Here is a 16,788-nt window from a genome sequence, read left to right as displayed (position 1 = left end):
GAATGAAATTGTGTTTTGGCTATTGTCTAGGTTTACACCAAAGCCCGGGAGGTTCAAGACATCATGGCCACCTCCTGGCCGAGTAAATCCGATAGCTATTAACAATGACTGGTTCAAGGCTGAAAAATTGCTACCAACTCATCATGCAGTGAATTTCTCGTTTGTACTCTCAAAAGTCCGTAGTTGAGTCTTGTTGAGTCTTGTCGAGTCTTGTCTAGGAAGTCAAGTCTGTCGAGTCGTCTAGTGTCTAGAAGCATTTCTATTCATGTGGGGGATTGTTGGAACTCGTTTTTGACGAAATGGTTTAAGACCATTTTCGGTATGTTTCGGGACGAAGACGTTCGTCGGAATAACCGAATGTTTGACACTATGAAGTAGTGTACTCGTATGTCAAAATCAGAGTTGGTTTTGAATGAGAAATGGAAGTCCAAAATGAGTTTGGCTAAATATTAAAAATTAGCAAATGTCATATATTGGATATTTGGGTTTGAATTTGTTAGTTGGATACTATGTCCATTACTTATTCATGACTATCTTTATGTTTGTATAAACATAAAATGCAAACCCAAATTAAAAGAAATATTATTTATGTTTGATTTGGTCAAATATATAATATATTCTTTATTGCTAAGTCATTAAAAATTGAGTCAAAAGGAATTAAATTTTCTTAATGACAATATTGATTTTTTGACTTTAAGACTCCATTACTCTCTTGTATGTTATGGCTTCTCAAAAGCATAATGTGATGTTTTGTATTTTCTATATAAAGGCTTGTGAGCCATTTAGAAAATATAGAGTGAGACACACTTGAAAACCAACAACAAATACAATTCCTCCATGTTATAGTGATGTTTTATTTTATTTATTTTTGTGTCTGAGAGTACAACACAAAATTAGTTTCGCCAGGCTTCTGATAGAGTGACGCAAATTCAGAAGATTGTTTGCAGTTGTATCCTGGGACTCATTACGTTATCGAACCGTCGCACTACGGGACGTATTTTGAGTTAAGGAAAGAGATAATATCTCGCCTCTGCAGTTGTATCATCCTTTTCTTACTCTTTGGTATAGTTTTATCATTTTTTATTCTTTACAATATTCAGTAATCCGTAGTTTATAAAATACGGTTCTATCATATATATTATATAGAATATAGTAATATTGTATAGTATTATACTTATACAATAATACTAAAAACAAACCAAACTGAAATATAATATATATCGAAAATGCATTGAACCATTACTGACAAATATATTATACCTCAGGGATAAAATTCAATTTCAAATTATGTAATAATTATTTTAAAAAATTAAACTTCGTAATGTACAAGAACATAAGTTTTATATCAAATTTTGTGTTACAATAAAAGACATAACTCGCGCTTGCAAAATATTATTTTTACATACGAAAGATAGTTTTGGTATTGTTCTTTAAACACAAAATTGAATTATACAAACTCGATACTACATAAAACTAAACAATACAGAATACATTTTAAAAATAAAACCCGTGCGTGTACGCATGGCCTTTGCGAAAATCGTAGATATGTTTATATAATATATAAATATATTATGTTATACATATTTTCATATAAATAATACCCCAATGTAAGTTTTGTATGATAAATATTGAAAATACAAAATATAGCACTATATATTTAAAATAATATATAAAAAATCTACTTTACATTATCATAAATTTTAAAAATCAAATTTAGTAATTAAACACATTGCTTATTTAAACACATTAGTACACATTGTTATTTATCAAAATTTTATATTAATACACTTGCAATCATATATAACATTTAGTACAAATAAAAATAAAAAAAGTTTGATTCCCGCTCAGTCGAGCGGGTCATGATCTAGTTATTGAGTATTTTACAACTATCATTTGCTCGATCCGTACGGAACTAATTTCTAACTTTTAGTATTTTTTTTTCCTTTTTCAAAGACCATATATGATCATGTCAACTGGAAACTTATCGAAGATACCCTGTTTTGAGTCTTCTGACCTCGCAAATATAACAAACCGAATGACAGACAAAGATTAGAGACTTATAATTGGGCACAAAGAGCGCCTGTAGCTCAGTGGATAGAGCGTCTGTTTCCTAAGCAGAAAGTCGAAGGTTCGACCCCTTCCTGGCGCGTAAATGTAGACTCCTCTTTTGTTTTTATGTTATTTTTTTAATCATTTATCTTGAGTAGTGCATATTGACTTGCCGGATCTGGTGTCTCCAACAAACTCCGGCGGTGTAAAACCCTAAATCCCCTCCTTAATTTTTCACCGCCGACCAAAGGGAATAAAGGTGTTCCATCTCGACCGCGAAAACACTCTCTCTGTTTCTCTCTTCTCCGATGTCACCAACTCCAAGTACTGTACTCTGTTGCTCCGCACAGATACTTATGAGAATCTCTGTTTAGTTTAATCTATAAGAAAAACCTCATTATCTTCAGGGAGCTGTTGAATTCGATGGTAGATGGAAGTCTGAAGCTGGAGGTCTCCTTTCTCAATGCATTACTCGTTAAGTTCTTTCTTCATTTTTTTTTCCTAACATTTCTTTAACAAATTTAGTTTTCTTCTTGGATCTTATCAAACGGATTGTGTTTTATCAGATACCAGACATGTTCCCTCTCTTATCTGCTGCTCAGAAAGCACTTGTCTCCAAATCACGCGATTCCTTATCAACCCGAACTCTTCATTCTGAGCTTGTCTACGACTACTCTGGCTCTAAACATGTAAAGCAAACAAATGTTCCTTGTGCTTCTTAAACTGTTCTTGTCTCTTTTTTCTTTTTTTTAGAATTTGTTCTTGTCTCACTAATCTGGTTTCTCTGGTTTGGTGAATTGTAATAAGAATAGAGATATACAAACAACTTTTCTAATGTTGTTGTTGTTCGTTTCTTGCTCCAAACTAGATTAGAGAATCATTGAACCGATGTGGGATATCTGAAAGCTCTACTTACATTCTAGCTGCCCGGTTCAATGCTTCTCCCCTTGAGGTCATCATCATCATCTAAATAATTCATTTTATTATACTTTTTTTAGCTTCTGTTTTCTTTTCTTTCTATCAACCCATGACATGTTATAAGATTTTTAAAAAAAAAAAAACAGATGGAGGAGGTAGCGAAGTTGATCAGCGGGAAGGAAATTGACTTGGAGGAATTGAAGACGAAAGCCAATCAAGCCAATATTTTAAAGGTAACATTTTGGTTATGAACTCTAGTAACAGCCTCCCCTTTTCGTTTGATAATCATATATGTTTATAGAGAAGTAATAATCTGAGCAACATTTAATTATTATTTTCAGCATTACAAGATAACTAGCCAAGAACTTGGGATATCCTCTCTCGGAGATGCCATTGTTTCCAGGATCGCTGCACGCGACGCTTTGTAAAAGAAGACAACATCTTTCTTTCTTTGTGTTCTTTCCTTTGCCACTAATTATAGTCTTTTTTTGTCTCAGTTATAAGTTAAGTTCTTTATTTCGTACCCTCGTGTGGTTTGAACTCAGCTTTTTTTTTTTGTAGAAGAAGTAAGAACATAAGAACCGACCAATAATACAAGTTCGAGACACTAGTAATTACATGGCCCTTGCCCAATATAAGTCAAAACAAACCAAGAAGCTTGCTCGCTTTTGAACAAGTCATTCCAGTGTCAACTCTTTTCTTGCGCTCAACTATAACAAAGAAAGAGCTCAATTTTTATGAACCAAAGAAATGTTCTAAGAAGAATCAAATTTTCCTATCACTGGAACATATCAGCAATAGTGTTTCCTGAATCAGAAGAATCTCCACTCCCAAAATCCATCATCATCATCATCTTCAAATATTCCTCCATATCACAATCCCCTCCTCCTCCATGCCATTGCTCTGTTTCCGCGGAATCCCCTGCGCTTACGCTCGTACTCGCACTTGCATTCACACTCCCACTCGTTCCTACATCGTCAGCTGCGACAGGGGAAGAAGAAGTGTAATCCACAAACGGGAAGTTGAGTTTAGCCCGCGGCCCACGGAACCCGATAGCTGCTCTATCGTATGCTCGAGCCGCGTCCTCGGCTGTCTCGAAAGTGCCGAGCCAGACACGTGTGGCTCTCTTGGGATCTCTGATCTCAGCTGCGAATTTACCCCAAGGTCTCTGCCTCACTCCTCTGTACCCATTCTTCTTGTTCTTCCTCTTCCTCACTTTCCCTCCTCCTTCCGCTGCTTTCTTCCCCGCCGCCACGGGACTCTCTCTTCCTCTACTACTACTACTAATCCCTTCTTCTTCTTCTTCAACTCTGTTTTCGATTCTCTGATTTGGCGCGAAAAAGTAGTTGCAGCCGAGACAGCCGTCGATCCTGCACACTTGGCAAGTGTCGGAATCCGACCGAGGCATTCCCGCGCTTATCACTGTGCTATCAGTGCCGGAGAAACCCTGATACGGCGCCGTTTCGTTTTCCCCTGAGATCACGTGTTGCAAGGCGGAGACCATAACAGATAGCTCTTGCTCCGGTGACAGCTGCTCCCGATCATGGTACCGGGTCGGTGGAGCTCCGAAGAATTCGGGTCTGTTGTTAGGATAATGCATTTGATTTTTTTGGATTTTTGTTGTCGACTGTGTAAGTAAGTGTTCAAGCACCTGTGGAGATGATGAAGTGATTTGTATTTTTTTTTTTGTTTGTTTGCTTTGGGGGAAACTGAAAGTGGAAAGAGAGCTCTTTATATATGCGTGTTTTTCGAATGCCTTTGTGGCTTGTTAGTTGCCAACTGGCACTCACACTCTTCAGACACGGGCTCGTTTTGTTTTGTTTTGTTTTTTCGGAAACACGTGCGTTATTTTCTGGGATGTCGATGATGATACTATTTTTTATTATAATATATTTATTTTTGGGATGGGTTTATATGACATTGACGTTTCTTTAAAGTATTGAATCCATTATCATCATATGTGACGCTTTTAAGAAAGAACCCACCTTTTGTGATTTGCTATTTGATTATTATATCACTTATGTTCGTTTTCACACATTACATACTTTAATTTAAACATGTTTAATTGGGAGTATCTAGGTACGTAATTGATTGGGTTCGAATAAGGCACGTGATATCTGTAACTTTATTATGTCGACTGCTTAATTTGCGAGCACTTTGTCTTCACATTTAGAGCTTGTGTAGATCAGATTGTCTTTCTAGATGACTAGATCCATCGTCTCAAAACTCAAAAGCATATCTATCATTTTTTTTTGTCTTTTTATACTCTAGTGTAGGTTGAATCAATCCAGCAACATTTTCTAAGTTATGCCAATAGACATGTGCAACACAGACAAAATGGTGAATTTTAAAAAGACTATTGTGCAACACAGACAAAATGGTGAATTTAAAAAAGACTATTCACTTTTACGAGCACAAATATGAACAATCGCAATGGACTTTGCTCAGCAATCCTGTTTTGAGTTTACCGACCATGTGTTTATCACACTGATTTTCTTTAATAATCCGCAATACATTAAGCCAATACATTCTAGTGATTTTCTTTACTAATCATTTCAATTTCTTAATCATCATTTCTTAATTTCAAATATTCTTTTATTAAAAAATGTGCATTGAATAGGTGTGACCTAAATTACTATGTTAAAACATGGATTAAATTCTTATAGTCATGTCTATGTATTTGAGGATTTTTTTCTAAACGTTTGGTTAAAATATTATCACAAACCTTACTATTATGTATTCTGGATATATAAGTTTACAACATTAAGAAAACAAGCTGTCTATACAAATACAACACATTGTCACCACTCTTTGACATCTGCATTTACCGTCTCTTACTTCAAACCAAATACGTATATTTATAATTATTATTTTAAATCTAGTTACGTATATATATTTTTGGTATGAATGTTACTTCAATTAATACAATTGGTTTATGACACTAATGCTGTATATATGATCTTAATAAAATTTTACATAAAATAGGAAAATCATGATGCCTGCAGTTATGTTTGAAAGTTTAGAATGCGAATCATACATATTAGCATACTCTCTGAAAAGAAAAACATTGAGTGTTAAGAACAAGTCTCTATTAACTTGTCTATACATTAAACCGAGACTAATACGATATGCTAGAATTTGAGAAATTCAACTAACCTGAGAGAAACTTTAATTTGTATATTTATTTGTTTCTATTAGCCTATTAATACACGCAAGATGAAGAAAATGTTTTTTTTAGCAAAGAGAAAAAAAAAGAAAATGAGTTAAATTAAATAAAAAAGGAGAAAATGAGATAACTTGTCAAGTAGTGGTGAATGAAAGCGAAAGCTTTACTGTTTTATCATCTCATTTATGAGTGATTTATGAGTGATTTATGAGAAGTGGAGGTGTATATCATGATGCTGAGCTGGCATGTGGATTCACTAAGCCCTTACGTCATTCAATCACAGTGTTGACCCTTTCTCCACGCTGACCTACCACGTCTTCGCATCTAAAACTTTCTTCTTGCGATTTCCTTTGATTATTATTTTCTCTTCTTGGTCTTATGGTCTTTGAGACTTTGACTTTGTCTCGTAGCCAATTATAGGAGACACGTCATGACTCTTATGGATATCATAGAGGCAACCCAATATCAATATGTACTATACTAGGTGTCTTCCTACACCATGTGTAGTAAAAAAATTTTAAAATATATTTTAACAGATAAATATAAATTATATTTAAATTTTTATTAATATTGTAATTTTTTTTATCAATATTTTAGTATAAATTTTATTTAATTAAATATAAAAATAAAGATAAAAACAATTTATTTATTTTAAATTATATTTAAGAATATGCATGTATATATTTAAAATTCTAATATTTGATAGATTTTTCTATCTATTTATTTTAATTAAATATATTAAATAGATATGTAAAAATTGCATAATTTTAAAAATTAAATTAAACAATACTTATAGAATTTTTAGATATATATAAGAAAGTAATATTTACGATTTAATTTTATAATTTTGTAAAAAAATTGTATACATTTTTTGAAACTTTTATAATTTAAAATAAATAATTAAATGATGTTTTAGATGCCATAGTTGAATATATTTATATTAATGATGATTTATGTGTTATTACCATATCTAAAAAAAGTCCAAAATATAAACCGACAATAAATGTAACATATGAGTTGTTACCATATTTAAAAAGTTTAGTAAAAATATAAATTAACACTAAATGTAATTGTCCATGTCATATCAATCTATAAACCATGTCATCAATTTTAGTAGTCATGTCATATTATTTTTCTGAAAATGATTGTAGAAATGACATGTGGCAAAATCACTTCTCAAATATAATCTAGGGGATACTTCATTATTTTATAATGGAATTTGACCAAAAAGGTTTAACAGTGTTAAGAGCACCATTATTGATCTCTATGTCAATTCTCAAAGAAAATTATTAATATTTAATTTTAAAATAACTTTTGATTTATTATTAAAGCAGTAATGTAACATTTGGAATAATAATCTTTCAAATATATGTGAAGAGTTAGCAAACGTAAAATTTTATTCTTTTTTTTTAGTATGTGTGTATTTTCTTATTTGGATTTGTTTTTTCATTATCGAATAAGAATGGATAAGAGGTTCTTAAGAGGTAAATTTTAATTTTGAGAATATGAGTAAGAACTCTTCAACAAACAGTTTAGCAAAAAAAAAAACTCTTCAACAAACAAAAACTTTAAGATCTAATGTTTTCTACAAACTTTGTTGCTGTTATGCTCACACTTTACTTATAGCATTTAATGTCATGAAGGTTAATGTATCATTATTCTATCATTCTGTTCATGAGCCTGAGCCAAGCTACTGTAAAGTGTAAACATTGACAAAAAATGCCTACAAATTACTCAAAACTTTTTGAGAACTTCGATGGTTTTTACAATGTACAATGGTTAAACCTGTTTTTGTTAATGACGTTTTAAATGACGTATGTCTCAAATCAATGTATGCGAATATTTGATTGAGAGACCTAAGGACGGCAGATGCGATACAAGTTGCAGCAAAGAATAAAATATAAACAAATCTAACCCTGAAAAGAAGGAATGAGAAGCAAAAGCTTCAAGATACCAAAGGCAGAGAGGCACGTTGAGCACGTGCAGAAAATGATCGTAACACGTTTTTTGCGCTGACCAACGTTTTCCTTCACTATGTTTTCCACCTCCCACGAATCAATTAGATTCTATGGATTAGTACTGAACACCGTTAATATTTAATTAATAACGGTCGATCACCAACTCTGATCCTTTTACTTTTGCTTTCTAATGCCTGTGAATAATTCATCAACTCTCAATCTCTCATTTATTAATTAACTGTAAACAAATATCTCAGCAGCTTGAACCGTCCATTTCAAATACAGGAGCCAAAATAGTATATTATAAGTGGAGTTATTCTTAGGTTCACCCCCTAGGGTGAACCTCAAGGTTCACCAACCAGTAGTATTTGAGTATTTGATATTTGACATCTTTTAAAAAAAGAAACAAAATTTAATTTCTAAACTATATTGTATTTTAAAAATAAAAAATATAAATACATAAAAAATAGTAATAGTTACAAAAATAAATAAATTAATATTATTAAGCTTTTAGTAAAATATTAAACCCTATACCCTAAATCCTAAACCCTAAAATCTTAGGTAAATCCTAAACCCAAAAATTTTAGATAAACCTAAACCTTTTTATAAATCCTAAACCCTAAATCACATATATTAAAAACTAAATCATAAAACACTAAACCCTAAATCCTAATCACTAAACCCTAAACCCTTGGGTAAACTCCGAACCCTTGGATAATTCATGATTTTGATAAATCTTAAACCCTAAATCATAAATATTAAAACCTAAATCATAAAAACAGTAAACCCTAAAATTTTTGGGTTTAGAATTTAGGGTATATGTTTTAGGATTTAGGGTATATAATTTAGTATTTTAGTGAAGGTTTAATAATATTAATTTATTTATTTTTTGTAACTATTATTATTTTTTATGTATTTAATATTTTTTTATTTTAATCTAATTTGAAAATTCAATTATGTTTATTTTTTTAAAAGATATCAAATATCAAATACTTAAAGACTATTGGTTGGTGAATCTAAAGGTTCACCCTAAGGGGTGAACCCAAGAATAAGTCTTATAAGTGGATCGTGTATATTTAAAGGTGGTAAAGAAGACAATTGAAATTGTTTTGTCCTTTTCAATAAAAAATGAATCACTATTCAGTTCTCTCTAGATCATCATACAAGGATTTTGAAATAACAAATATTTTTCTCAACTAGTCTGTATCTGGATATATCCCAATAAAACATTAGATCTGATTTCTAAATTTTTTAGAAATTTTCACATTAATAAAAAATTCAAAATTATGAAACAAATTTTGTTTTTATAAAAGTTCTTAAAAATATTTTGTCTTGAAAGTCTCAGATCCGGTTTTGCTTCTAAAAAAAAATCTTTTGTTCAAAAAATTTGGAGAGGTGAAAATCAAGCATTCAAAGGTTATTATATCGGTTTGCTAATCAAACGACGAGGATTTGTTAATACATAATCTACTCATAATTTGATTAGCAAATTGGAGATATGATTATATACGTGTACTGTACCATGTCATATTGGTGTGTACAAACAGAATCTCCCAACTGTAGTCACTTTAAATCACATGTATGTGTTTTCTTTAAAGATTAACTATCGTACACACACATCATACAAACATATATTACATGTATTATCCACACACATTCTTCTAAAAGAAAAGGAAAAGGAAAAAAGAAAAGAATTTTCAATTGTGGAAGAATCAAGAGGATAAGCTGGCCTCGATACTAGTAGTGGACATCTCTTGGAACATGGAAGTTTCTTCAACATGCCACTTAAGAATATCTCTCGCATACCTCAGTGCATTGTCCACAGTATCACTCTCCAAGCTCACTTGAGAAACAAACAGCTTCGGCCTAAAGGACTTACCGCCACCATGCATCGAATAGGGGCCCACGAGTGAATCATACAGTCTCTTGAACTGAAACCCGATGTAATGGAAAGCACGCTGAGCCATCGGAGGGTTGTGTCTGCTCGTCTGGTTCTGGCTGATCAACGGGTTGAAGTCCTGGAACCACTCACAGGTTCTTAGAGGAACCTCCTCGATTTTCTCTTCAAGGAGATCAAATTTGGTTAGGACCAGGAGGAATCTTTTGTTAGCTAGGATCGGGTGAGTCACCATGCTCTCGAAGAGCTGTTTGTTTGCTATCATCTTGTTCACAAGAACCCCGTCGCTATCTTCAATGTATTCTCCATAGTCTGTTAATGAGACACAGAATATCACCAAGTCAGCGTCTTCAAACATTTCCAGCAGTTTCCAGTTTTCTCCAAGGCTTCTTGGATTTAACCGGATTAGTTGGTACCTGACAAAAAGAGATAGAGAGAGTAAGTTCAATATCAATGTTAAAAAAAAAAATCGATACTATCGGCTACGGATTATTTGGAGTCTAGAGGTTAACTTGTTTTTTCAAATATATATTTTACATTTACTTTAGATATTTTAGATTTTGAGTTTAATTATAATTTATAAAACATAAATTACAAAAACAAATCTGTTGATTTACACTGTAGTAGACTAATTTAAACCAATTTTAACTAATTTAAATCCATTTGAGTTTCATAATTAGATTTTAGAACACATTGGTTCATATGTCGGAATGCAGCACAAGGAAAAAAGGAATAGAACTAACTTCATTTTTGGATCGTGCTGATAATCGATATCCAGAGAGTCTTCTTGAGCTGTTGATGGGAATGAGAACTCCACACAAGAAAGTCCTTCTATACACGAGAGTCCCTCCGCTTGCAATATGTCCATCTCACTAGGATTGTATTCTGCTCTTGAGATCTCCAGAATCTGATCATAAACAAAATTTTAACGTTAGTCTTCTTCTTTCCCCCTCTCTTAACATAAGTGTGCAAAGAAAGCATTTGTTTGCAATCTCTTACTCGTCCAAGAAAATAAACAGCGTTTCTGGGAAGTGTATCGCGAAGTCTTTTGTAGGTGGCTTGTATGGCTGGTACTCTCCAGAGCTCTGCAACGGTTTGAGCATTCTCCCGGCTTGACGCTGGAAATATCTTCAGGTTTCCTTCTTCCTTTTCTTTCAGAAGCCAATCTGAAAAATGTTTTAGTCTCGGGTTGATTGAGCTCACTGTTTTAGCACTGGTCTCATCTGTTTGGTCCGAGGACTGGCTATTATTGTTCCTCTCTTCTTCTTCGTATGCCTCAAGAACCATCGCCAGATAAGCATAGAGATTTGTTTGGATTACGAATTTGATTCTTTCACGCTCTTCTTCAGGGAATGGGACTTTATAGAGAGACCTTGCCTGAAACAAAACAAAGTCAATTAGCATAATTCTCTACATTCTGACTTGGGGTGGCCTTAAGATGAATGAATAGCTCACTTGTTTGTAAATCGTAGTGGCACCACATTTCTCCTCACCAATCAGAAGAAGCTTGTTAAGCATTTTATGCTCATACACAGGTTCATCATTTGGTTCTACTGCAGATGAAGTCGGAGGAGCTGGCAGAGAGAACACCGCACAAGCAACCCTAGCTCTTTTCTGAGAAAGCAATATCCATAATTTTTATATACGGTTTATATTCATTCATACGTTGTGAACAAGACAAAGCCTTTATACTCGGAAAAAATCATACCTTACTCCAAATGTTCCCCATGATACGGTTCTGACCTTCTTCTTGGTAAGTTCCATCTGAATTGACCCAAAAATGAGGCTTCCCTTCACACTGCACCCCAACCATCTACATCAAAGTAAAGAGGCACATGATAAGTAAGAGGAGAAAACAACAATAACATTAGTGCTTAAGGTTGTCCAGGGCAAAGCACCTTGAGCATCATGAGCTCACTCTTGGTTATTTCCCGGTTATTAATGCAAATCTCTGTGTCACCATTGCTTGCTTCCTTCTTGATGTTCCCTCCTATGTTCATGTGGGGACTTATAATCTGACAAGGTTTCTCTCCTACCTGTTATAAGTACATCAGCTGAGTATTCAAGATATAAACCCAAATATGTGTATACAAGAAACTCTTACCTTTCCCCAATAGCCAGCAACTTTATCATACCAATAGTCTCCAGGTTTCAACTTTTTCGGTGGATTAGGACAAGTCTGCAACACGTAAAGCTCTTCCTCATCCAAAGACTTCCCATTGACAGCGATAAGCCGCGAAGGCAGCTGATTCACCTTGCAGGAGATCTCATCCCGCATGACTTGTTTAAGCTCCGAATCCGTGAGAACACGCTTCAGCATCCTCGAACACTTTCCAAGACTCTTTCTATTAGACTCGGAGATTCTGAAACCGATGCAACTCTGACACTTCCTTCCTTCAGGCATCGCACCCATGGCTCTCCTCACGCAGTTGGAGCAGTACTTGGCACAGCAGACAACGCAGAGTTCCTTCTCAGTAAACCTGTTCCCCATCAGGCATCGGTAGCACGACCCTTTTTTCCCTTTCCTCTCAGCTATAGGCGTTGCAGCAGTTATCACACTCTCCCCATCAGACATGTAAAAGCTTTCATCACCACATTCACTGCCGTGACTTTGCACATCGAATCTCACACGGTTGCCAGGTTCTCCATCCGAACAATCATCATCATCATCATCATCATCACCATCTGACTCCTCTATTACTTCTGCTGATGATGATGGTGAATAAACACAACTTTTCGCTTCTCCAGCTACCTCCAACCTCTTTGATGATGATGATGATGAAGAAACCACACTAGGACTAGATGCAGAACCAACCAAACCGTTCTTATTCTTCTTCTCCTGAGGTGGTTTCTTAGCCCTAACGGGAAGAGGCTGAGCCACAGGGTAAGAGACACCACTAGACAGTGAAGAAAAGGAAACGGGGAGAGCAGTAGGAATCTGATCAACTTGGACAGGATTAGCTCTTGGTAGATTAGCAATAAGAGGACCTTTATACTCCATGGCAAATGAATAATCATTATTATGACTAGTTTCATCACCATCCTCATTATCTCTTCTACGAATCGGCGATGGTAAAGCCGAGAACTTTCTTAGAATTGTAGCCATCTTCTTACCAAATTAAGCACAAACACACACCCCAAAGAAAACCCTAACCCCTAAAATTTCCTAAATCGGGAAACTATTGACCCAAAGCTGGCTTAAATAGTCAATCAATCAATCAACTCAACTCTACAGATATATCTAATTGATTACAGGAAGCTCTTTTTTAAGGTTTAAGAAAGGGACAAAAGACGATTTTATTAAGATGCAAAGAGGAAGAGGTTGTTTTCTGGGGAAAGGGAGTTGAAAGTGTGGAGAAAAGGAAGAAAGACAGATGGTTGGATCGTCTTCTCTCTCTCACACACTAGTAAAAGACAACGACGAAGACTTTTTCTTCTCCTTTCTTTCTTTCTTTCTGTGAACCAGATGAAAAAGGAGAATTGAAAAGGTTATTTTCCGGGAAAATTCTCTCGCCGTCAACGCGTTGCTAAACGCTGCGTTGAGAGGGTCAAATAGAGGGTACTTTCGTAAATAAAACCGTGGTCATTTTCTAACAACCGCATGTATGTTCTGATAACCGGAACTACGCGGTTCTAACGAAACGGGATGATTTGATTCGGCTGTGGAAATGTTTTCGGTTTAGTGATTGGTTGATTGGACTATTTGAAGGATTTATTGCGGATGTTTTATTCTTTTTGTACATGTTGTATGTTGGGATGTGATCACTATGGTGTCCCTTGTGTTACGAGATAGGATTCTGGTAGGTCTACAGTTCTATACGAAGGATGGCTGGTGTTTTTATTGATCCATCCTACTCTTCTAACGTACTGTCAAACTATTTATCTTTTACTAATTTATTTATCTTTACCACGAAATAAACTTTTGTGATTAGTAATCACTAATCACGAGTGTATTACGTGTGTTTAGTAAATTTAATTTATAAAGAGCAATTCTATCGAAGACAAAACGACTCATCAACATTGTATATTATAAAGTTTTGTTTGGTAAAAAAAGAAGAAGTTTTGTTTGGTAAAAACCTCTTTATAAAGTTGCAACTTGCAACCACGAAATAAACACACAGAACAGAAGACAAAACATGTTTGAGTCTTTGTCCTTGTTACAGATTTTTGGGGAAAGGAATAGTATTACAATTTCGTTTTCAAGTTTTTTTTTCTATTTAGAACCAAAAAAATAGCAAAACTCATCACTACGTGAAAACCATCAACCCCACATTGACTCACTCTTTAGCTGACTTTGGCACAAATCTCTTCGTTGACTGACTTTGGTCATGAAACTGAAAACAATCCTTCGGCTCCTCCTCGTCGTGAAGACACGGTCGGTCATCGTGAAATGATCGATGACGGCACATCTTCGTAAATAATCACACTATGCTCCTCTCCTACCACCAGGTCCTTTTTTTATTTACCCAAATCATGTGAACTCCACGCGCAACTCTCATGCAAAGAAGGAGAGCGCTTCCACCCGGAAGATGCTGCTGCCTCTTCTTCCATCTCCCTCCACGTCGCCACCTTCTCCGACACGCGCCACACTTTCACCGACTTGTCCAAACTCCCGCTGTATATAATCCACTTCCGCTCTCCCTCCTCCACTGACGCTTTTGCTTCTTTACCGCGGCAAGCTCGTTCCTCCTCCACGGCTAGACACTTGACCGGTCCCATGTGTCCCGTCAAAACAGACAGACACTCATGAGATCCATCGGCAGGTTCCCGCCTCCACACACATATGTTCTTGTCGGCGGAACCACTCAACAACAAGTTCCCCGCTACAGCGAGACACAACACAGCCGAGTTGTGCCCTTTGAGCATCCCACCGATGAATACACGCTTCGAACGCTGCCAATAGTTCACCACCCCGTCCGATGAACCGGAATAAACCATCGAAAACTCCGGTTTAACCGCCAACGCCGTGACCGCGTTCTCTTGCTCGAGCAAAACCTGAACCAACGCATGCCTCGTTTTGACTTGCATCTCACGTTTCCACACTTTCACCGTACCGTCCGCAGATCCCGTGAACACCAAGTCATCGAAACCACCGGTCATGACCGAGTTTATCGCGTCCTCGTGCGCTTGTATCGACTCCAAACACTTGGAATCCGACACTCTCCACACCTTGATCGTCCTATCCCAAGAGCTGGAGTACAACAAACCGACCTCAGCGTCCATGCTAAGACTCGAAACGGCGTCGTGGTGCTTCGTTTTCACCGAGTTTTTACCGCGGTAATGCTTAGGGTTTACGGAGCTTTTGACCAGCGATTTAAACGTCGGCAACGTTCCAACGCGTTTGTGCTTCCCCGGTTTCCTCTTCGAAACTTTCCAAATCCGGATCTTACCGTCTTGATGACCGGTGAAGACCCGGTCTTCTCCGAATATCACGATAGCCTTGATGAGCCCGCTACTCGCTTTAAACCCCGCGTAGTCCTTTAGATTCTTCCAAACCCTAATGTTCTTGGAGTCCGAGCCCGTGTAGAGAAGGTCACCAGAAGCGGCTAGCGAGTATATATGACCTTCTTCACGTACTATGGACCCAATGAGACCATTGGTCTCGAGGGCATTGTCTTCGTTGAAATCCATAGCCCAAGGTGGCGAGAGACGGGCCCAAGGGGACATCACGCAAGGAGAACTGTCGTCTCCGCTTGTTGGACCGTTGCTCATGGTCGAGACGCTGCTAAACCGTTGGTGAGTTAGGTTGGTGTTGACGATGATGGGATCCACCACGGGAGGGAATATTCCGTCGTGGTCAGCTTTCAAGAAGTCGCCAAATTTAGGCCTCGGTTTGTGGCCACTGTTGGTAATTTCTTGGCGATGGTGATTGTTGTTATATGGATCGGTTTGGAGATCAACGACCATGATACCACCCGCTTCGTTCCTCATATCTCTTTCTTCAAATCTCTTTGTCACAAAAAGTCAAATGCTTTGGTAATAGAATAATGATAAAATTAATCTCTTCTTCTTACTTTCTCTTTCTTGTTTAGGAGTTTTTTTTCGGGTTGTGTGATAACTATGAATAAGAATGGTTGGCAAAGAGAGACAGAGATATTTATGAAATATATTGACTGGAGAATGGAGGGTCTTGAGAATGCTTTGACTTTTTGGAAGTTTTTTTTTGTCAACGACTCTTGGGGAATTGTTTATGGATTGTGGGAATTGATCTTGTTAATGCATATTCTTATATACACACACGAAATATCAAAAAAGGTTGGTGATCATTGTAATATGAGGCGGGGTGCTGCACACGTGGTTATTACTAGAGGAGCATTCTATGATAAAGTATAGGTTTAAATTCTAAATTTAATAGAGTTGCTAGTCGTTAATTTAATAGATCAGTATTTTGCTCGAGCAAAACCTGAACCAACGCATGCCTCGTATACAAATTTAAATTCTAAGTTTATGAAATATTCTTAGTAGTTGTTTGTTACTACTATCTTTTGTTATATTCTAAAAACACTAGTACCAGTTTGTCGACCTTTTTTTAAAGAATGATATATCTATTCTATTTGTTTATCTTTCAAATGTCAAAAATCAAAACATATATTTATTATACTCTTGAATATTTCTAAAGATGTTAAATACCTAATCTATCAATCATACAGTTTTGTTGGGGTTGACACTCTCTATTGCATATAATTAAGAACATTCTTTGTGAAATGCATTTAAGGTTCTTACCACGGACACAATGCATTTGAGGTTGTAGATACATTGGAATATTAGGCACGTAAGCCGAAAGATACGCAAATCTGCTC

General features: G+C 35.8%; 4 protein-coding genes and 1 non-coding gene across 5 annotated transcripts; 2 read left to right on the top strand and 3 right to left on the bottom strand.

Annotated features, from left to right (window-relative positions):
• The first annotated feature begins 2,076 nt into the window (after nucleotides 1–2,076).
• TRNAR-CCU (transfer RNA arginine (anticodon CCU)) lies at nucleotides 2,077–2,149 on the top strand. Its single transcript has one exon. It is a non-coding gene; the product is annotated as a tRNA-Arg (tRNA).
• A 64-nt stretch (nucleotides 2,150–2,213) lies between these two features.
• On the top strand, nucleotides 2,214–3,439 carry LOC108824280 (uncharacterized). Its single transcript, XM_057003864.1, has 6 exons — nucleotides 2,214–2,373; nucleotides 2,457–2,523; nucleotides 2,616–2,738; nucleotides 2,918–3,001; nucleotides 3,114–3,200; nucleotides 3,309–3,439. Exons 2-6 carry the CDS (start codon nucleotides 2,473–2,475, stop codon nucleotides 3,393–3,395), a joined length of 432 nt encoding a protein of 143 aa, XP_056859844.1. The 5' UTR covers nucleotides 2,214–2,373; nucleotides 2,457–2,472; the 3' UTR covers nucleotides 3,396–3,439.
• Nucleotides 3,440–3,537: 98 nt separating this feature from the next.
• Nucleotides 3,538–4,678, bottom strand: LOC108837530 (ethylene-responsive transcription factor ERF109). Its single transcript, XM_018610563.2, has one exon. The coding sequence runs from the start codon at nucleotides 4,565–4,567 to the stop codon at nucleotides 3,746–3,748; it is 822 nt and encodes a 273-aa protein (XP_018466065.2). The 5' UTR covers nucleotides 4,568–4,678; the 3' UTR covers nucleotides 3,538–3,745.
• Nucleotides 4,679–9,640: 4,962 nt separating this feature from the next.
• Nucleotides 9,641–13,467, bottom strand: LOC108841781 (extra-large guanine nucleotide-binding protein 2). Its single transcript, XM_018614543.2, has 7 exons — nucleotides 12,093–13,467; nucleotides 11,887–12,024; nucleotides 11,697–11,801; nucleotides 11,444–11,602; nucleotides 10,988–11,365; nucleotides 10,732–10,895; nucleotides 9,641–10,404 (listed from the first exon to the last, which is right to left on the bottom strand). The coding sequence occupies exons 1-7, from the start codon at nucleotides 13,092–13,094 to the stop codon at nucleotides 9,804–9,806; spliced, it is 2,547 nt and encodes an 848-aa protein (XP_018470045.1). The 5' UTR covers nucleotides 13,095–13,467; the 3' UTR covers nucleotides 9,641–9,803.
• Nucleotides 13,468–14,236: 769 nt separating this feature from the next.
• Nucleotides 14,237–16,185, bottom strand: LOC108839577 (protein JINGUBANG). Its single transcript, XM_018612328.2, has one exon. The coding sequence runs from the start codon at nucleotides 15,917–15,919 to the stop codon at nucleotides 14,447–14,449; it is 1,473 nt and encodes a 490-aa protein (XP_018467830.2). The 5' UTR covers nucleotides 15,920–16,185; the 3' UTR covers nucleotides 14,237–14,446.
• Between the last annotated feature and the right edge of the window lie 603 nt (nucleotides 16,186–16,788).

Source organism: Raphanus sativus, chromosome 2, assembly GCF_000801105.2.
Source record: "Raphanus sativus cultivar WK10039 chromosome 2, ASM80110v3, whole genome shotgun sequence".
Taxonomy (NCBI): domain Eukaryota; kingdom Viridiplantae; phylum Streptophyta; class Magnoliopsida; order Brassicales; family Brassicaceae; genus Raphanus; species Raphanus sativus.
This window is presented reverse-complemented; position numbering and strand designations above follow the sequence as displayed.

Bases quoted from the DNA above. Each gene is read 5' to 3' on its own strand.
- LOC108839577 (XM_018612328.2), bottom strand. From the start codon at position 15,919: ATGAGGAACGAAGCGGGTGGTATCATGGTCGTTGATCTCCAAACCGAT.
- LOC108824280 (XM_057003864.1), top strand. From the start codon at position 2,473: ATGGTAGATGGAAGTCTGAAGCTGGAGGTCTCCTTTCTCAATGCATTA. The intron at 2,524-2,615 runs GTTAAGTTCTTT...GTGTTTTATCAG, and splicing joins CCTTTCTCAATGCATTACTC to ATACCAGACATGTTCCCTCT. The intron at 3,002-3,113 runs GTCATCATCATC...AAAAAAAAACAG, and splicing joins TCAATGCTTCTCCCCTTGAG to ATGGAGGAGGTAGCGAAGTT.
- LOC108841781 (XM_018614543.2), bottom strand. From the start codon at position 13,094: ATGGCTACAATTCTAAGAAAGTTCTCGGCTTTACCATCGCCGATTCGT. The intron at 12,025-12,092 runs GTAAGAGTTTCT...TACTTATAACAG, and splicing joins TTGCTGGCTATTGGGGAAAG to GTAGGAGAGAAACCTTGTCA. The intron at 10,896-10,987 runs GTAAGAGATTGC...GTTTATGATCAG, and splicing joins CTGTTTATTTTCTTGGACGA to ATTCTGGAGATCTCAAGAGC.
- LOC108837530 (XM_018610563.2), bottom strand. From the start codon at position 4,567: ATGCATTATCCTAACAACAGACCCGAATTCTTCGGAGCTCCACCGACC.